We start from the raw sequence: 21,923 nt of genomic DNA, 5'->3' as shown, positions 1-21,923 counted from the left end.
TATTTTCCTCTGGATTCCTTGGAATTAAGAATTAATACTTTGTTGGGTCCTAGTCTCTCTGAAAATTTGATTAGTTGTATGGACCCCTTTCCCAGAAAAATGTTGTGTATACACACAATTTTGCATATAACTCTAAGGATATGTGAATCTTAGAATAAGAACCTTGGGTTAGGAATTGCCTTTATTTATTTATTTATTTGTCTTTTGTCTTTTCTTGGGCCGCTCCCGAGGCATGTGGAGGTTCCCAGGCTAGGGGTCTAATGGGAGCTGTAGCCACCAGCCTATACCACTGAGCCACGACGGGAACTCCAGGAATTCCTGCTGTGGTACAGTGGGTTAAGGATCCAGTGTTAACACAGCCGCAGCTTGGATTCAGTCCCTGGCCTGGAACTTTCCTGTGCTTCAGGTGCTGCCAAAACAAAAACACTTTGGGTAAATATTACATAGTTTTTCTTGAGAAAGATGTATTTATTTGGAATTAAGTTCTGCAGTTCCTGTTGTGGCTCAGCAGGTTAAGAACCCAGCTAGTCTCCATGAGGATGTGGGTTTGATCACTGGCCTTGCTCAGTGGGTGAAGGATTTGGCGTTGCTGCAAGCTGCAGCATATGTCATAGATGTGGTTTGGATCCCATTTGGTATAGGCCAGCAGCTGCAGCTCCGATTCGACCCCTAGCCCAGGAACTTCCATGTGCTGCAGGTGCAGCCTTAAGGAAAAAAAAAAAAAAAAAGAAAATTAAGTTTATCACTTTTTCCTACTAAAGGGTGACTATCAAATAGAAATACAGATTAAACTAGTCTATAACAAATGAATTACATAAAGTTTGAGTGCAGTCATCACGCTGAGACAGATGGCAACTTCGTATTCCAGCCTCACACTTCAGCACCGGACAACAGCATTTCACATTGTTAAAAAAGAACAAATTACTTTACTGTTGTCATCCTCCTCTGTGCTGTCATCCCTTTCAAACTGTGTTGCTGAATGTTTTGGACTATACTTACTAGACTCAGAAATGCACAGATACCCCCAGATTCATTATTACATTATTTATCAATAGTTTTTTCTGTTTAATAATAATAATTACTGTATTTAATTATTTCTTAGTGGAATTGAATTCTTTTAATGAAATTGAATTTGTCTCTTAATGAGTTTTCTCCTTGCCCTCTCTCTTATATCTGGAAAAATATTAATGAGTTATCTTTAGAGGAAGTCTTTCCTTTTCCAAACAAGTATACTGACAAGACACAGTTCAGGCACCAGTTAGGGTAAGAGATGCACTTGGGCCATGCAGCCTCCCAGTGCACAGATGGTAACTTTCCACACCATCTGTTATTTCATCATAGCCATTTACAATTTCTCCACCTCTGTGAGGGCTGAATAGAAAAAATAAAGTAAGATTTAGTTTTAGAGTTCCTAGAAATGAGCTGCCCCTTTCTTTCTCTCCCTTTCTTTCTTTCTTTCTTTCTTTCCCTTCTTTCTTTCTTTCCTTTCTTTCTCTCTCTCTCTCTCTATGTGGGATCTGAGCCACATCTGCGACCTACACCACAGCTCACGACAGTGCTGGATCCTTCACCCACTGAGTGGGGCCAGGGATTGAACCTGGGTCCTCATGGACACTGGTTGGGTTCATTACTACTGAGCCACGATGGGAACTCCTTCCCCTTACTTTTTCTACAGTCCAGTAAAGGTTATGGCTCCTCTTCTTTCCAAATACCCCAGTCATTAGCATATACAGACCCTTGCTTCATATTTTTTGGTGCTAAATGCAATGTAATTTACATTTTTTTTTTCTTCTGGTCTTTTTAGGGCTGCACCCACGGCATATGGAGGTTCCCAGGCTAGAGGTCTAATCGGAGCTGTAGCCGCCACCCTACACCACAGCCACAGCAACACAGGATCTGAGCCGAGTCTGTAACCTACACCACACCTACAGCAATGCCGAATCCTTAACCCATGGAGCGAGGCCAGGGATCGAACCCGAAACCTCATGGTTCCTAGTTGGATTTGCCAGGACGGGAACTCCTTCCCATTACTTTTTTGACAATCCAGTAAAGTTTATGGCTCCTCTTCTTTCCAAATATCCCAGTCATTAGCATATATAGACCCTTGCTTCATATTTTTCGGTGCTAAATGCTATTAATTTACAATTAACAGAAGAACAAGATCACGTTAATCTACTGTATATACTTGAAAAAAATAGTCACATAAGGCAGTTTGTTCTTTAACTTTGTATAAGAAGCCTAGGAGTTCCCCACTGGCTCAGTGGGTCCAGCATTTCACTGCTGTGGCACAGGTTTGATCCCTGGCCCTGGAACTTACATGCCACAGGTGCAGCCCCCCACCCCCAACAAAGAAGAAGCCTAAATAGTCTACTTATTCCTTATAAATAAAAGCTGAATCTTCGGCCACTTTCTCTTGTGGAAGGCACCTGGTATTCTTTCCTTCTAATAGTGAGAAGATGCGAAGATAAAAGTTGAAACTTAGCCCTGAAGTATGTATCATAGACTAGAAGCTGGCAGAAACCTTAGTTCCTGACCTTGGCAAGTCCTTTGTGAGCTTTTTTGTCCTCTGCCTGTAGTTAGGATCTTTGCTTACTTGAGGGATGGAAGATTCACATGAGACCTTGTAATTGTCACATTGTGATGCATGAATAGCATTCTGCTACTCCTACATCATAGAAGAGTTTTGACTTGGGCTAAATAGAAGGCACAAGAAGAAAAATGATTGAATGGTGTAGTTACTGTTGGCCCTGTGTATATATATTTTTTAAAAGATTGCCTATGTATAAGGTAGAGTTTGCCTAAATACTGTTTGAGAATTACTTGCCCTTGTTCATATTTTTTCTTGGCCTCTTATGTTGAATTTGTAAGGCTGTGATTCTTCCCTTTTTCCTCTAGTTAGATGATTTTCCTCATCTTAGCACTCCTTTTTTATTAACACTATTTATGTGCTGATCCTCTGTATGTATGATCATTGGTATGAATGACTTGCTTTCCAGAACTCCAGGTAATTCTCTTCTAAGCTTCACAGTAACATTACCTCTTACATCCTTTGCTTAATATTCATATTTCAATATAGATATCTTTCCATTGACCAATTTTCTAATCTGTACCATCCTTTTTATTTATATTTCTAAAGAAAAGGTTATAGTAGCCAGTATAGGTTATAATACTTTCTGGAACTCTCTGAGGTAACAGTCAGTGAAACTTTAAACTTTTTTTTTGTCTTTTTAGGGCCACACCTGTGGCATATGGAAGTTCCCAGGCTAGGGGTCCAATGGGAGCTGTAACTGCTGGCCAACACCACAGCTGTAGCAACGCAGTATCTGAGCCACATCTGTGGCCCACACCACAGCTCACGGCAATTCTGGATTCTTAACCTGTTGAACAAGGCCAGGGATTGAACCTGCATCCTCATGGATACTAGTTGGGTTTGTTACCGCTGAGCCATGATGGGAACTCTTAACTATTTTTTTAAATCCAGCTTGCACAGAGACAAGCCAGGTCATTAACATACTGTGCCACAGCAGGAACTCCTTAATCCATTTTTTAAAATCGTAGGTAATTTACAATGTTGTGTTAGCTTCAGGTGTACAGCACATGATTCAGCAGTTATGCATATATATGTATATATCCTTTTTTAGATTTTTTTTTTTGCTTTTTTTTTTTAGGGCCTTAACCTCTGGCTTGTGGAGGTTCCCGGGCTAGAGTTCCAATCAGAGCAACAGCTGCCGGCCTGCACCACAGACACAGCAACGTAGGATCCAAGCTGTGTCTGCGGCCTACACCACAGCTCATGGCAACACCAGATCCTTAACCCACTGAGCAAGGCCAGAGATCGAACTTGAACCCGCAACCTCATGGTTCCTAGTCAGATTTGTTTCTGCTGTGCCATGACAGGAACTCCTAAACAATTTTTTTTTTTTTTTGGTCTTTTTAGGGCCGTACCTGCAGCATATGGAAGCTCCCAGGCTAGGGGTCAAATCGGGGATGTAGCTGCTAACTTACACCAGACAGCCACAGCAACACTAGGAGCCTCGTCTGTGGCCTACACCATAGTTCACGGCAACTCCAGATCCTTCACCCACTGAGTGAGGCCAGGGATCAAACCTGCGTCTTCACGGTTACTAGTCAGATTCCTTTCCACTGAGCCACAAGGGGAACTCCAGATTCTTTTTTATTATAGGTTATTACAAGACATTGAGTATAGTTCCTGGGCTACGCAGTAGGTGTTTTTTTTTGTTGTTGTTGTTGTTGTTTTGTCTTTTTGCTATTTCTTGGGCCACTCCCTCAGCATACGGAGGTTCCCAGGCTAGGGGTCCAATCGGAGCCATAGCCGCCAGCTTACGCCAGAGCCACAGCAATGTGGGATCCAAGCCTCGTCTGCAACCTATACCACAGCTCACGGCAACGCCAGATCCTTAACCCACTGAGCAAGGCCAGGGATCGAACCTGCAACCTCATGGTTCCTAGTTGGATTTGTTAACCACTGCGCCACGACGGGAACTCCTAAGCAGTAGGTTTTTGTTGTTTATCTGAAACTTAGAACATATTGATGATGAGAATTATAGGAACCGAGACAGTTCCCAGAGGTGTTACGTATACCAGTAATCCTCACCTTGACTCATATTGTTAAATTGTATTTGATCGCTTAAAACCTCAGAAGTTGGATTGTTTCTCTGCTCATTTTACAAGTTGTGCTTTTAGAACGGTCTAAAGGTCTAGTTAGGGTTATGTATTGGAGCCACTGCTATTTACAATAACGTTGCTTGGGCATACTGTAATCCCATTCTTTAAATGAGAATGGGTGTGGAGTTTCTTTATAAAAAGGGGTTAGTTGGAGTGCCGGCTATGGCGCACCAGGTTAAGGGTCCTGCGTTGCCACAGTTGTGGTTGGAGATTGCAGCTGCACCTTGGATTCCATCCCTGGCCTTGGAACTTCCATATGCCGAGTGTGTGGCCATTAAAAGAAAAAAAAGAGGGAGGGTGTTAGTGTCCATTGCTCAAAATGTAAGTACATGCCAGCTGATTTGGTTTTTTGTTTGTTTGTTTGTTTTAAGGGCCGCAGGTGCAGCATATGGAGGTTCCCAGGCCAGGGGTCAAATTGGAGCTATAGCTGCCGGCCTACACCACACCACAGCAACACCAGATCCTTGCCCCACTCTGAGCCACAGCGGGAACTCCAATTTGGTAGTCTTTATTAGTTTTAGGTTATAATTGAATGTTTAAGTTGAATGAATAAAGTAAATAGTGATATCATTCTCATTCTTTTCTTTTAAAATTGCTTTTAATAGCGTACCACTTCTCTTTACCTCTTCTGTCTAGGCTTTCAGGTATAGCACTCAAAAGAGATGGATAGTTTTTCTCTATAAGGAAAGATCATATACTGGGGGAGAACTTTCAAGGTACAATTCATACTGATTTAACATTCTGCCTTTTTGATTTTTGTTTGCTTTTTGCTTTGGAGGTACATGTTTGTCTTTGCTTTAAGCATAGCATAACGTCCTCTGTGTATTACGATTTTGTCTGAAAAATTCTGCTCATAGGGTTATCACTAGCCCATTTAGTACCTTTTGTATAAATTAGGAAAAGGCACCTTTCCCCTGAGACAAGTCCTCACAAGATGTAGTGTAACTGGATTTTGGAGCCTGCTTATCCCTGGCTAGGCCTTCTTGTTTAGCAGACAAAATGCAGCATCCTGTATGGTTCAGATTCAGATTCTGAACTTTGTACTGATTTGGATTTGTTTTGAAAGTCTATTATAAAAAAAAGTAGTTCATAGCTTTGAAAAATTTATGCATATATAAAACTCTAAAACTAAAAATATAGCAGAGGAGATAAGATAGCATTTCCTTTGCAGAATAATATGAAAACCCAATGAAAATAGATACAGGTGTTTACTCTAAATATAGTATTATTTCACAAGTACTAGTTATTCATTTACATTATTAATATAATGCCTTACATTAAACTTGATTGCATTAATAACAACCTGCTATATATATATATAATTTAATTTTTAATTGGGAATATTAGCTTATTTCCCATAACACTTAGAGCATTCTGGTCCCATAATTAATGTGTCAGCATGTCATGCAATTAATTGTCCAGTGCTTTATATTAACAGATCTATAAGTCTTGTAATTAAACTTGTGGTTTTTTTTTTTCCTACTTCTTCAGGTACTTTGGTCTGGGAAGCCATATGGTTCATCTCGAAGTATCGTAAGGAAAATTGGTACTAATTTATCTCTGATCCAGTGTCCAAGAGTTCAATTTCAGGTACTATATTTTATATATTTCAAATTTTATTTTAATATGTGCATTAGTAATATAAATAGGCAAAACAGCTTTAAAAGTATTTTTTGAACCTCCCCCCCCCCACTCATGCCACTATCAATAAAATAAAAGGATGAAAACCACAGGAAAGTCTTTCTAATTTTAGTTCCTCTGTGAACTGATTATTCAAGCTCTTTAAGACATTTATCCTTGAGACTACGTATGCCCAGTCTTAGGAGCGGACGGTAAGCTGGGCGGCCGCTAATTCTCAGGTGACCTTGAACATCTCTTCTTGCACCAAATTGGGAACAGCTGAACTCTGAGTTTAGCAATAAGTTCTTTCTTGATTTGGAGGTTTTGTTCCTTACTTTTGTTTTAGTGTTAGACATTTCTTGTTTTTCAGTAATTCTCTACAACAGTAATAAGACAAAACCTTTCACTTCAACATTTAAGAATATAAAGTTCAGCAGATACCTATACCAATAATAGATAAGCCTGTGGAAAATATGTTTAACTCATAATTCAGCAGCTCAAAAGAGCCACTGCAAGATTATTAGATATTACGTCTTATAAATTACTCCCTGTAGAGAAAGTTAAAAATCTGTTCCTAAGTAGGTGATAGAAACTAGCATTTGTTCGAGTTAACTAACATGGTTGGTCGTTTTTGTGCCTGACTGCAGTTGACTGCCAGAACCTTTGTATGTCACTCTAGAGATCGACAGATTGGAATTTTTCAGAAGTAATTTTTTTTTTTGGCTACATCCGAGGAATGTGGATGTTCTCGGGCCGGGATCAAAGCTGTGCCACAGCATTGACCCAAGTCATCACAAGGGAACTTCCTCCAGAAGTAATTTTTATCAAATGATAGACGGTAAATATATATATATATATATAGTTTAGTAATCAGAATGGAGAAACCTGTAGTAGTAATTATCTCAAGCACAATTTCTGAGAATTCAGTTCACTTAGATACCAAGTGCTTATTGCTTTGTTTACTAGCTTCCTTCAAATACCTATGTGTTAACTAAGGCTTATTGACTTTTCTTCTCATTGCTGAGTTAAAACTTTATTTTTATCTACCTATCTATCTGCTTAACATAGTTGCAGGAGAATGTGCTTCAGCATTTGTGTTCATGTAGCTAGAGACATATGAAAGGACATGGAGATAATCTAGCATTTTCCGCCAGTAACTGAAATCTGCCTTGACAGTCAGTGGCCGAAGTACTAGAGCTAAGTTCATTTTCTTAGAAGGCTTCTCTTTCTTAATGTTATTAATCACTTAGAAGGATCTGAGCAGAATAGGAATTTTAGATTTGGTACAGAAGCTGCATTTGAAAATAGATAAACGTAAGGAGAGGAGTAAGGTAAGAGAGATATTGTTGACCTACTTGAGAATGTAGTAGAAAACATTTGTTTATAGTGAGATTTTTTTTACTGTCAGGTAATTTTGTTACATGCTGTGTCTTTCCAAATTCAACATCAATGTTAAAATGAGTGCTTTGTCTGTTACTTAGATATTTTATTTTTTTAATTTTACTTGTTTTTGTCTTTTCGCCATTTCTTGGGCCGCTCCCGAAGCATATGGAGGTTCCCAGGCTAGGGGTCGAATCGGAACTGTAGCTGCCAGCCTACGCCAGAGCCACAGCAACGTGGGATCTGAGCTGCGTCTGCAACCTACACCACAGCTCACGGCAATGCCGGATCATTAACCCACTGAGCGAGGCCAGGGATTGAACCTGCAACCTCATGGTTCCTAGTCGGATTTGTTAACCACTGTGCCACGACGGGAACTCCTACTTAGATATTTTAAATTTGTTCCTCTGTATCTTCTGTTTCTTTTTCACTGTATCTAACAAATATATTAAACAATTTATAAAATGTGTATCAAAATGTAGAATCTTCAAAAAGTATAAAGGATGCAGTTTAGAATGATAAAATTTGCTCTTTTTCTGGCTTGTTTGGTGGTTTTATTGATTGGGAATGTATCTGGACTCTCTAGGATTCCAACAGGAAATACTACTATAGAAAGTCTGCAACTCTGGCATCACTGATGGACCCAGGGAGGGTAGATACCACTATAGGACCATATTTGAGAGACAAGTCAAAATAGATTAAACTTGAGAATGAGGTATTCATGGGTCACTTCAGAACCAGGAATCGGGTAGTCAAAGACAGTACATTGTTATCCAGGGTGATTTCAGTGTCATCTGAAACTTAGTTTCATATTTTCTCTACTTTTGTTAACTTTCACTTCTATTCCTTTTCTTATACCCACACTCACAGGCAGTACCTCAACTCTCACCCTCAGGACACTTTCACCTCCAAAACCTTAAGCCTGAGCTTGTGCCTTCTAGGTCACAGTATCTTGCACTGTTATAGGCTGACCAGTAGATCTATGGACAAGCAAGACCCTCATATAAATGATGGTCAGGATGGGCCTGTTACTTTGTGTTGTGAGGGTTAGACAGATAAGCCATGTGAAGCCCCGAGCATCATAACTGGTGCATAATTAGTGCACAATAAGTGTGCTAGTGGTGGGATTTTATTGTTACTTCCTTGTTACAGATGAGTAGCAGATTAACTTCGTTCTCTAGATGAACTCCTTGATTTTACAAATGAGATTTCTGTGTATTTATAGGGTTACAAATCAGAACACAGCAGCATATTTATTTACACATTCATCTAGTTAATAGGCACAATGAATATTGGGCTGAGAATAAAATGTAGTAAATGTAAAAAAGCATATAGAAGCACTCAGTGATTCTTTGCTATGTTTTTTGGAATGGGGTTCAGAGTTTTGATTTATAGTGGTTCTCAATACTGAGTGCATATTTAAATCACTAGAAGCTTAAAAAAATATTCAGGAGTTCTCTGGCATTGTCACTGTAGCGGCTCAGGTTGCTGCTTCTCTGGCTTGGGTTCGATCCCTGGCCTGGGCACTTATTTTTGCCATGGGTATGGAAAAAAAAAATAAATAAATAAAGGGCAGCTGCTCACCTAAGCCTGCCTGCTCTCCCTCCTGAGAGTGTACTTTTGCTTAATAAATCCCTGCTTTGCCTACTCCAGGGGTTGGGAGGAGGAGCTGGGAAGAGGAAGAGCCATGCTCCGGCCACATCCTCCAATGCGCTGCCTTCCTTTCGAAAACACTTAGGGAGCTTATAAAGACTATAGGTGTCGGGAGTTACCGTCGTGGCGCATCAGAAACGAATCTGACTAGGAACCATGAGGTTGCTGGTTGGAGTTCCGAGCCCTGGTCTCACTCAGTGGGTTAAGGATCCAGCATTGCTGTGAGCTGTGGTGTAGGTCGTAGATTGCTTGGATCTGGTGTTGCTGTGGCTGTGGTGTAGGCCAGCAGCTGTAGCTCCTATTTGACCCCTAGCCTGGGAACCTCCATATGCCAAGGGTGCAGCCCTAAAAAGCAAAAAAAAAAAAAAAAAAAAGAATATAGGTGTCATTCAAAGCTTACTAAATCTGAATTTCATGTATTGGGATTTTTTTCCATACACCTGTTTTTTTAAATTGCTTCAGGAGCTTTTTTCTTTTGTTCTTTTTCTTTTTTTTTAATAGAGCTGCTCCCATGGCATAATGGAGATTCCCAGGCTAGGGGGTTAATCGGAGCTACAGCTGTGACCTATATATACCACAGCTCATGGCACGCTGAATCGTTAACCCACTGAGCGAGGCCAGGGATCAAACCAGCACCCTCATGGTTCATAGTCGTATTTGTTTCCGCTGTGCCACGACAGGAACTCCAGGAGCTGCTTTTTTATGCAGCTGAGGTTGAGGACTTTGAGGACTTCATTTATGGATTGAGTTTTAATGTTTTGCTGAAGAAAGCTTTCTTTAAATCAGTAACATAATTACCTATTGGCAATGGTGAAAGTAATCGCTAAAGCACCTTTGGGGTGTGTTTTTGTAACTTTTAAATTTTATGAGTTAAGGAAAACATGGGGAGTTCCTGATGTGGCATAGGGGGTTAATGATCTGGCTTGTCTCTGTAGAGGTGTTGGTGGCTGGCCTGGTGCAGTGGGTTAAGGATAGTAGTTTGAATCTCTGCTCTGTAGCTGGAGGATCTCTGGGTAATTTAACCTGGATTATCTTCTTTTCTGTGGAAACCCCACCCCAGGCTAATTTTTTTCAGTTGCTAGGAATGATTGTTGGAATTGATGGTGAAGAGAATGTTTTGTAACTAAACAAGAAATGAATGAGATTCTCAGTAAAGTTCATACACCGCGACTCAATCTGGAAGTAAAACAGCTACCTGCCTCATGGCACCCCATCTTGATTTAGCAAATAAATTTGAACTCCATGCATTATGCTAGATGCTGTTGGTCAGTGGTGAACCAAACAGACGTGATCTGTACCCTTATTGGGATATGGTTCTGTGGGGGCGACATTAAACAAGTAAATATGCTAATGAACATATAACTACAATTTTTATGTACCAAGTGCTGTGAAGGGGAAATTGGTAGAGTGTGGGGAGACTAACAGTAGTGGTCTGGGAAGGCCTCTCTGGAGGAATGACAGTTAGGGATTAGGAAGAACCAGCCCTGCAAAGAATTGGAGGGAGGGATGGAGGTAGGTAGTGTTGCCTTAATTCCTCACAAGTTCTCTGACAAGACAGGATTTATCATTCAAGGAACTAAGACAAGTCCTGTCTGTCAGATCTAGTAGGGTGGGAGCTGTGCTGTGGTGTTGTGGTCTTTGACGTCTGTGCCATCTGAAGATAAACACTTGGATTCATACTAAAAATCATTGTTAAACTTAACACTTCCCCAGTTACTGTCTGATAATATGGAGAATGCTAGCATGTGGTGTCATACTGTATGTGATGTCCATTTCTCGATAGTTTTAGCTATAAAATAGCCATTAAGGATAACAAATCCAGATGCAAGCAGCATTACATTTTATGTTTTTGGTTGTTTTTTTTTTTTGCGGTTTCTTGGGCTGCTCCCTCGGCATATGGAGTTTCCCAGGCTAGGGCTGTAATCAGAGCTGTAGCCACCGGCCTATACCACAGCCACAGCAACGCAGGATCCGAGCCGTGTCTGCAACCTAACACCACAGCTCATGGCAACACCGGATCCTTAACCCACTGAGCAAGGGCAGGGATCGAACCAGAAACCTCATGGTTCGTAGTTGGTTTCATTAACCACTGAGCCACGATGGGAACTCCAGGCATTACATTTTATAAACTGAGTAGCATTACATAGTAATTTGAAGCCTATCTCTGTAAATTACTAATGTTTGTGACGTTTTATTCTTTCTCGGTAATTGGCTTCTTAAAGACTTGTTTCTCCATGGGAATGTTTTGAGCGATACACACATTTCCCTCCCTCTCTGATCCTTTTCTTTCTCCCCTCACCTTCCTCCCCTCTCTCATTTTAGGTGTGTCATGAATAGAAAGCTTTAATACTCAATTTTTTAAAAAAGTGACTACATTATTCGGTTGTATTAGTGGCCGAGTCTCAGCTAGAATATATGTTGGTTTGGTGTTCTTTACACAGGAATACCACTTGGCCTGTTGGTGTAACTGTATCAAAAGGCAGAAATTCTTCCAGTTTTTCTTACTGTGACAGGAATTGGTAGAAAAAGAGGAATAATTAAATTTTTAAGTAAAAAAGTTAGAAGTTATTATCTTATGTTGCTTTTAAGAATACAGGTTTTGCATTTGGCTATAATCAAGTGGTGGTAAAAGAGAATGAGTATGTTTGCTCTTACACCCTTTTTGGCAAGAAACCGAGAGAATTCTAGTTCCCAGTACCATTGTGTTTACTTTATGAAAAGTCACATGAGGACAAAGTGAGCTCTTCTAATATTTTATTCTAAATAGTTCAACTTTTGTACAAGCTTTCTATTTTTGTTTTATGCATTTTATTAACTGAATCAATTTCTTTAGTTTTAGATTTTCAGAACACTTTAGTAAAATTCTTGAAATATAATTGAATCCCGAATAATTTATGTTGTATCAAACGTTGACTTGAACTTCATAGAATCAGTAAAAATACAATGCTATTACTGAATTTTGTTCTGAATGAAATACTTTTCATACTTTCTGAAAGGAATTTGGATACTGAAAATCAATAAGTACTCATTTTAATTTTAAATTTTATAATGCCCTTTTTTAAAAAATAATTTTTGTAAAAAATTTTTTATCCCTTCACTGTTGTTTTCTTCCCTCACTACTAACAATAGCTGTGGTAGGACAGGACCTTGCTGGAACCTTCAGTAAGTTGACCTTTTCATTTTCTAACTTCCCATCGCTCATCCATGCATGTCAGTAGTGGCATCTAGATCATACCTCTAAGGATCGCATGCTGTCAGTCCCCTTGCCTGCACTGACGTCACCAAAACCAGTACTTTACTAAGTGGATTGTTCTTCCTATGTCATGCTCATGTTCCTCGCTGCCCATTTCAGCACCAACTGAAATGGCCTTTAAAAAAAAGGTTAAAAAAGTTAGTGTTAGTCTTTTTTTTTTTTTTCAGATTTATTTATTTATTTATTTATTTATTTATTTATTTATTTATGTGAGTTTGGTTTCCCCAGGGGTTTTGTTAGGCTGCTTTCTTAGTGGCATAAATCACTATTTTCATATGACTTTAATATTAAAACTACTTTGATTTGTGGGGCAGGATGTTAATGAGAAATGATACAGATAATATCAGTTCTAGAATTGGGTCTTGACAGTATCATTAACATATTCATCTTGTTGCACACATGGTATTAATGAAATAATTTTGTTTTTAAGTTTGTGCAAAAAGCACATTTCATGTTTAATATGTGAAGTATTACAGATGTAAAATTGAGAAATATCGTATGATTTTTATTATAAAATACTCTGAAAAGCTGTCACAAAATGGGTTTAACTTTTATATTTTTGAGTATTCTTATCATTTTGCTTCCTTTTATGAAGAGAAATATCTAGGAAGAAAAGAGCAATTTTTGTAACTTACAGAGGGAATAGTCAGAACTAGATTTCATGCCTTTTTTTTGGCTACACTTGCACCATGTAGAAATTCCTGGGCCAGGGATTGAACCTGCACCACATCTGTGGCAGTGCCAGATCCTTAACCTTCTGTGCTACAAGGGAACTTTCTTCCTACCAACTAGTAACCACATTGGAACCAAATTTTGTTTTCTTAACAAAAAATTATATAACCAGATTTATCCTCATGAACTGGCACCTTAAGGAAGGCACCATTCAGGTTTTTTAATAGATCTGTCACTTGTGCAAAACAGTCCATTAAACACGGTATCTTCAAGAAGCTTCTGCAGAGCTTGGGAACCTTAACTGCTCCCGAATCTCCACATAATTCACTTAGAATCTCCATTTTATAATTTATGGGAATATGAATATACCATTTTGTTTTCAATAATGGGTAGAAACAATATAATGAGATTCTCAGGCTCTTGAGATCAGAGGTGATGCCCAGTTCAGTTCCATTATTTAAGTTGTATAAGATAGCCATATACCAAATAACTGTTTATTGCCTAATTTGGATAAATTTTGGAAACATATAAGGGAGAAGTACAAAAATCTTTTTGATTTTTCTTTGATCATAACCTTTGACAATGTACTTTCTTGAAGCTTATACTTTTTTTTCTTTGACAATTCTTCTACTACATGTCTTAAAACACTGGTATTTAGAAAGACTTTTCATCTTAATTCTATTACTAGTTTTTGTTTTTGCCCAGGATTAAGTTCATAAATCTCTACTCATTTATTTGGCCTCACCCATGGCATGTGGAAGTTCCTGGGTCAGGAATCAAACCCATGCCGTAAAAGTGGCCCAAGCCACAGCAGTGATGATGCCAGATCCTTAAACCCTTAGGCCACCAGGGAATGCCAAATCTCTATGCTTTTAGTATACCTGTTTTCCCCCTTGCCTATACCCTTGTCCTTCCCAAAAGCCATAATTTAAGACATTTTATTTTTATTTATTTTTATAAGTATCTCTGTGAAACTGTGCTTTTAAATCTTTTGAGTCTATATGCAGAAGTGGAATTGCTGGCTTATATGGTAATTCTTCTTTTAATTATTTGGTACACCATTTTACATTCCCCCAAACTAAACAAGAGTTTCAATTTCTCTGCATCCTTGCCAATACTTATTATGTCCTCTATGTATGTGTGTGTTAGTATCCATCCTAATAAGTGTTGAGGTTTGATTTCATTGTGATTTTAAATGATTTCCAGTTCCCTAATGATCAATGATGTTGAGCATCTTTTCATATACAGTGTTACTGGCTATTTGAAATCTTTCTTGGAGAAATGTCTATTGAAGTCCTTTGCCCACTTTTTTTGTCTTTTTTTGCGATTTCTTGGGCTGTTCCCTCGGCATATGGAAGTTCCCAGGCTAGGGGTCGAATCGGAGCTGTAGCCACTGGCCTATACCAGAGCCACAGCAACGAGGGATCCGAGCCTCATCTGCAGCCTATACCACAGCTCGTGGCAACCCCGGATCCTTAACCCACTGAGCAAGGCCAGGGATCAAACCCACAACCTCATGGTTCCTAGTCAGATTCGTTAACCACTGAGCCACGACGGGAACTCCCCTTTGCCCACTTTTGAATCAGGTTGTTTTGTTGTTAATTTAAGACACTTTAAATGTGTGATGTTCTTAGTTACATTGTTGTTAAAAATGCCAATTTTCTTTTTTTTTCTTTTTTTGTTTGGTCTTTTTGCAATTTCTTGGGCTGCTCCCATGGCATATGGAGGTTCCCAGGCTAGGGGTTGAATCGGAGCTGTAGCCACCGGCCAACGCCAGAGCCACAGCAACGCCAGGATCGTAGCCACGTCTGCGACCTACACCACAGCTCATGGCAACGCTGGATCCTTAACCCACTGAGCAAGGCCAGGGATCAAACCTGCAACCTCGCGGGTTCCTAGTTGGATTTGTTAACCACTGAGCCATGACGGGAACTCCTAAAATGCCAGTTTTCTAATACTTTATTAAGTTGATAATGTTAAGTAATTATGATATCAGCATGGATACACATACCAGCAGTCAATATATTTTGTTAAAATTTTATTCATAATATTAAAAAGTTTTAAAAATTTAACTATATTAGTACTATGTGGTGTTTTTTGTTTTTGTTTTTGTTTTATTGTCTTTTCTAGGGCCGCACCTGCAGCCATATGGAGGTTCCCAGGCCAGGGGTCGAATTGGAGTTATAGCCGCCGGCCTACACCACAGCCACAGCAACGCAAGATCCGAGCCTTGTCTGCGACCTGCACCATAGCTCAAGGCATCACCAGATCCTTAACCCACTGAGCAAGGCCAGGGGTGGAACCTGAAACCTCATGGTTCCTAGTCGGTTTCATTAACCACTGAGCTAAGTATTATGTGTCTGTATGATATATTTTTCAGCTGAGGAAGAAGTACTGTTTAAATGTAGCTTCCAAAGCTTTATCTGGCAATGATAGTATTGAGAAGGTTCAAACAAAGCATGGGTAATGTTCGAACCTTTCTGATAAATACGTTAATGTGTAGGAGTTCACTTGTGGCTCAGCTGATTAAGGATCCAACGTTGGTTGAAACTGCAGAGGTTTGGGTTGCTGCTGTGGTGCAGGTTCCATCCCTGGTCTGGGGAACTTCCATATGTTCTAGGTGCGGCCAAAAAAAAAAAAAAAAGTAAATGTGTAAATCTCTTTGGCCTTTTAAACTTTTCTTAAATTATAAAGTCTGCATTTTCAGAGTTCCTGTCGTGGCACAGTGGAAACGAATCTGACTAGGAATTGTGAGGTTTTGAGTTCGATCCCTGACCTCGCTCAGTGGGTTAAGGATCTGATGTTGCCGTGAACTGTGGTGTAGGTCAAAGACGTGGCTCGGATCTGGCATTGCTGTGGCTCTGGTATAGGCTGGCAGCAACAGCTCCGATTCGACACCTAGCCTGGGAACCCACATATGCCGCAGGTGCAGGCCTAAAAAGACAAAAAGACAAAAAAAAAAGTATGCATTTTCTTTCTTATGTAAACCTCACTTCAATGTGTAGGAAGTATTACATTAATTTGATAACTTTATTTTTAAATTATTCCTCCTTGGCTATCTGGCTCTAAGACATTATTCTTATAACAGAACTTAAATTTAATTCAATTAAGATACTTTTCCATTTTTTCAAGATAAATTCCAGAACTCGCATGCTTTTTCTTTGTTATATTTATTTGGGTTTTTTTAGAGGAGGGCCGCACCCACAGCATATGGATGTTCCCTGGCTAGGGGTTGAATTGGAGCACCAGCTGCCAGCCTACACCATAGCCACAGCAATATAGGATCCTTAACCCACTGAGCAAGGGCAAGGATCAAACTCGCATCCTTATTGAATACTAGTCGAGTTTGTTTCCACTGCACTGCATTGGAAACTCCCTGCTATATTTATTTCAGAATATTCTGTTCCTTCATCTATATAGATGTTTTTAAGATTAGAGAAATTCTTTTCTACTGCTGTTTGTACTTTCAGGTCTTTAATATAGTTGGTGCTTTTATTTTAAAAATCAAGAGATTTAATGATTTTTAAAATATATTTTCATATTATATCAGCATATCTGTATAATATTCATTTAAGAATATTCCCACAAGGAGTTCCTGTCGTGGCGCAGTGCCTAACAAATCCGACTAGGAACCATGAGGTTGCAGGTTCGATTCCTGCCCTTGCTCAGTGTGTTGGGGACCCGGTGTTGCCATGAGTTGTGGTACAGTTTGCAGATTCGGCTTGGATCCCAAGTTGCTATGGCTGTGGCATGGGCCGGCGGCTGCAGCTCCCATTGGACCCCTAGCCTGGAAACCTCCATGTGCCGCAGGTGCGGCTCTAGAGAATGGCACAAAAAAAAAAAAAAATTCCCACAAATCGGACACTTTCTTATTCTTATTCCTATATTTATATGTATATATATATATATATTTTTTACTAAATCTCTTAAAAGAACTGATTCATAATGCTTAAATTATAAAAATTTTCTTAATGTTTTAAGAAGAACAGTTTTTTTTAACCTAGTCTTATTTGACTCATAAAATAAAAATTGATTAAAGTTAAATCAGGAGTTCCCATCGTGGCGCAGTGGTTAACAAATCCGACTAGGAACCATGAGGTTTCGGGTTCGATCCCTGGCCTTGCTCAGTGGGTTAAGGATCTGGCATTGCTGTGAGCTGTGGTGTAGGTTGCAGACGTGGCTTGGATCCCACGTTGCTGTGGGTCTGGCGTAGGCTGGAAGCAACAGCTCCTATTAGACCCCTAGCCAGGGAACCACCATATGCCAAGGGAGCGGCCCTAGATAAGGCAAAAAGACAAAAAGTAAATAAATAAAGTTAAGTCATAATTCAAAGAATGCATACACCATTAAACAACAGTATGACTTGACTAAAGGTCCCTTTCATGGAGACTTGAAATGGAAATGCTGGAAACTGCCTATGTGTGATGCTAAAGTTGATGATTTTAAGTAATTAAAATGCCTTATTCTACCATTCTGGTGCCAGTTGAAGAACTTTCCCTATCTGTAACTTATAGCTTACCAGCCCTACAACTGAATGGAGCCCCAGCAATCCAGAAGAGGATGCAGTGGTGTCTTTTGCTGATATCGGATGGGTAGCCAAAGAAGATGGAGAGTGTTCAACAAGACGAAGGTTAGTCTGAAAGGCTGTCAGACCTGAGAAGCAATATTTACTATTTTAAAAGATGATATATTTGCAGTATTTCCTTTTATTAGCTCAATTTGCTCTCTGGTAACCCAGTTTTTATGATTTCTTGAGTGGTCATCTTTTTTGTTCATTTTGAAAACTCAGGTAGTATTGGAGTTCCCATCATGGCGCAGTGGTTAACGAATCCAACTAGGAACCATGAGGTTGCGGGTTCAATCCCTGGCCTTGCTCAGTGGGTTAAGGATCCAGCGTTGCCATGAGCTGTGGTGTAGGTCGCAGACGTGGCTCAGATCCCGCGTTGCTGTGGCTCTGGCGTAGGCCGGTGGCTGCAGCTCCAATTCAACCCCTAGCCTGGGAACCCCCATATGCTGCAGGAGTGGCCTTAGAAAAGGCAGAAAGACAAAAAAAAAAAAAAAACTCAGGTAGTATTTATAATGTTCCTAGAGACATATGATCATGTTCTACGTCCTTAAGAATTTGCTGCCCTTCAGAAGTTTACATTCCAAAATGGGAAACCAGAAAATCTATCATAAATATTCTTAGATAAGTAGAGTAATTATAATAGTCTTTTTGGGGCAGAGGAATCACTGTAGATCATCTTAAGAAATTTGTCTAATTGGAGTATGTTTCCTAAAAAGTGGGAGTCAGGATGAGTTTTGAGTCAAAGAAAACAAAGTGTAAGGGTTAGAGAAGTGCTTCCAATTATTTGAAAGAGCCTGAATAAATTATTTACTACTCTTTAATAAACACTTATCCAGCTTATTTAACTCCATTTTTTTTTTTTTGTCTTTTAAAATTTTTTTAGGGCTGCACTTCTGTCATGTGTAAGTTCCCAGGCTAGGGGTCCAGTTGGAGCTATGGCTGCAAGCCCACACCACAGGTGCAGCAACACGAGATCCAAGCTGCATCTGTGACCTACCCTACAGCTCACAGCAACGCCAGATCCTTGACCCACTGAGTGAGACCAGGTATCGAACCCACAACCTCATGGTTCCTTGTCAGATTCCTTTCTTCTGTGCCATGACGGGAACTCCTTCATTCTTTTTTAATTTTATTGAAGAATAGTTGATTTATAGTGTTGTGCCAATTTCTGCTGTATAGCAAAGTGACTCAATATGTATAAGAATATATATATTCTTATTTTTAAAAATATTATTTTCATCATGGTCTATCCCAGGAGATTGGATATAGGTCCTACTGTATAGCACAGGGAACTTACTGTCCATCCATTCTAAATGTAATACTTTGTATTTATTAAACTCGAAGTCCATCCCACCCCTCCCCCTCGGCAACCACAAGTCTGTTCTCCATGTCTGTGAGTTGTTTGTTTTGTAGATTGGTTCATCTGTGCCATATTTTAGATTCCACATATAAGTGATATTATATGGTATCTGTTGTTCTCTTTCTTTTTTTTGTTTGTCTTTGGTATTTTTAGGGCTGTACCCACAGCATATGGAGGTTCCTAGGCCTAGGGGTTGAATCAGAGCTATAGCTGTACCACTGCCACGGCTGCAGCAATGTAGGATCTGAGCCATGTCTTCGACCTACACCACAGCTCACAGCAACGCCAGATCTTTAACCCACTGAGTGAGGCCAGGGATCGAACCTGCGTCTTCATGGATCCTAGTGAGATTTGTTTTCACCAAGCCATGACGGGAATTCCTGTTGTTCTCTTTCTAACCTCCTTTGCTTAGTATAATAATCTCTAGTTCCATCCATGGTGGTGCAAATGGCATTATTTCATTCTTTTTAATGGCTGAGCAGTATTCCATTGTATATATATACCACATCTTCTTTATCCATTTATCTGTTGATGGACGTTTAGTTGACTTTCATGTCTTGGCTATTGTAAACAGTGTTATTATGAACACAGCGCTACATGTATCTTTTTTTTTGTTGAGGAGTAAGATTGCTGGATCATATGATAACTCTGTTTTTATTTATTTATTTGTTTTTTGGTTGTGACTGTGGCATGCAGAAGTTCCCAGGCCAGGGCTCAAACCTATACCACAGAAGTGACCCGAGAACGTTGGATCTTTAACCACTAGGCCACCAGTGAATTTGTATTGATTGTTCAAAGAATGTGTTTTCCATGGGGGCTGTACCAATTTAAATTCCCACCAACAGTGTAAGAGGAGTCCTTTTTCCTCACACCCTCTCCAGCATTTATTATTTGTAGACTTTTTAATGATGGCCACTTTGACTTGTGTGAAGGTAGTAGTACCTCATTGTAGTTTTTTTTTCTTTTTTTTTGTCTTTTGTCTTTTGTTGTTGTTGTTGTTGTTGCTATTTCTTGGGCCGCTCCCGCGGTATATGGAGGTTCCCAGGCTAGGGGTCGAATCGGAGCTGTAGCCACCAGCCTAGCCAGAGCCACAGCAACGCGGGATCTGAGCCGCATCTGCAACCTACACCACAGCTCACGGCAACGCCGGATCGTTAACCCACTGAGCAAGGGCAGGGACCGAACCCGCAACCTCATGGTTCCTAGTCGGATTCGTTAACCACTGCGCCACGACGGGAACTCCCCTCATTGTAGTTTTGATATGCATTTCTCTAATATTAGTGATGAGTATCTTTTCTTTCTTTTTTTGCCTTTTCTAGGGCCGCTGCCTTGGCATATGGAGGTTCCCAGGCTAAGGGTCCAATCGGAGCTGTAGCCACTAGCCTATGCCAGAGCCACAGCAGCGAGGGATCCAAGCCACGTCTGCCACCTACACCACAGCTCACGGCAACGCCGGATCCTTAACCCATTGAGCAAGGTCAGGGATTGAACCCGAAATCTCATGGTTCCTAGTCAGATTTGTTAACCACTGCACCACAACAGGAACTCCCAGATGAGTATCTTTTCATGTGCCTGTTGGCCATCTGTGTGTCTTCTTTGAAGAGATGTCCATTTAGGTTTTTTGGCCATTTTTCAATTGGGTGGTTTGTTTTTTTGTTGTTGTATGAGCGGTTTGTATGTTTTGGAAGTTAAACCCCTGTCAGTTACATCATTTGCATATGTTTTCCCCCAGTCCATAGGTTGTCTTTTCATTTTGTTTATGGTTTCCTTTGCTGTGCAAAAGCTTTTAAGTTTGACTAACTTGTGTTTATTTGTTTTTGCTTTTATTTATATTGCCTTGGGACACTGACCTAAGGAAACATTGCTATGACTAATGTCAGAGAATGTGTTTTCCTGTGTTCTCTTCTAGGAGTTGCATAGTGTCTAGTCTTATTATATTTAAATCTTTAAGCCATTTTGACTTAATTTTTATGTACGGTCTAGTCTTATTATATTTAAATCTTTAAGCCATTTTGACTTAATTTTTATGTACGGTGTGAGGTTCTAATTTCATTGATGTACATGTGGCTGTTTGACTTTCCCAGCATTTGGAGACGAGTCTGTCTTTTCCCTATTGCATATTCTTGCCTCTTTTGTCAAAGATTTAATTGTCTACAAGTGTGTGGGTTTATTTCTTGGCTCTCTCTTTATTCTGTTGATCCATGTGTCTGTTTTTGTGCCTGTGTCATGCTGTTTTGATTACTGTAGCTTTATGGTATTGTCTGAAGTCTAGGAGGGTTGTACTCCTGCTTTGTTCTTTCTCCTCATGAGTGCTTTGGTAATTCTGGTCCTTTATGCTTCCATATAAATTTTGGGATTATTTTTTCTAGTTCTGTGAAAAATGCCATACATAATTTGAGAGAGATTGCATTAAATCTGTAGATTGCTTTGGATAGTGTGATGGTCATTTTAACAATATTAATCCAATCCAGGAGCATGGAATATCTTTTTGTTTTTCTGAATCCTCTTTAATTTCCTTTATTAATGTTTTGTAGTTCTCAGCATTTGTCTTTTACCTCTTCAGTGAAATTTATTCCTATGTAATTTTTTTGATGCAATTTTAAAAGGTATCATTTATATTCTTTCTTATATTTCATTGTTAGTGTAAAGAAATGGAACCAATTTCTGTACATTAATCTTGAATCCTGCTCCCTTGCTGAATTGGTTATATAGTTTTTGTGTGGAGTCTTTAG

General features: G+C 39.6%; 1 protein-coding gene across 2 annotated transcripts in view; it reads left to right on the top strand.

Annotated features, from left to right (window-relative positions):
- The window catches only part of MTFR1 (mitochondrial fission regulator 1), a 66,619-nt gene that overhangs the window by 15,927 nt on the left and 28,769 nt on the right, over positions 1–21,923 (top strand). For both annotated transcript variants that reach the window (XM_047783842.1, XM_047783843.1), the window contains exons 3-4: positions 6,178–6,276; positions 17,779–17,894. In XM_047783842.1, the coding sequence (XP_047639798.1) occupies positions 6,178–6,276; positions 17,779–17,894 (215 nt within the window). The remainder of the gene's footprint in view (positions 1–6,177; positions 6,277–17,778; positions 17,895–21,923) is intronic.

This window comes from Phacochoerus africanus, chromosome 6, assembly GCF_016906955.1.
Source record: "Phacochoerus africanus isolate WHEZ1 chromosome 6, ROS_Pafr_v1, whole genome shotgun sequence".
NCBI lineage: Eukaryota > Metazoa > Chordata > Mammalia > Artiodactyla > Suidae > Phacochoerus > Phacochoerus africanus.
This window is presented reverse-complemented; position numbering and strand designations above follow the sequence as displayed.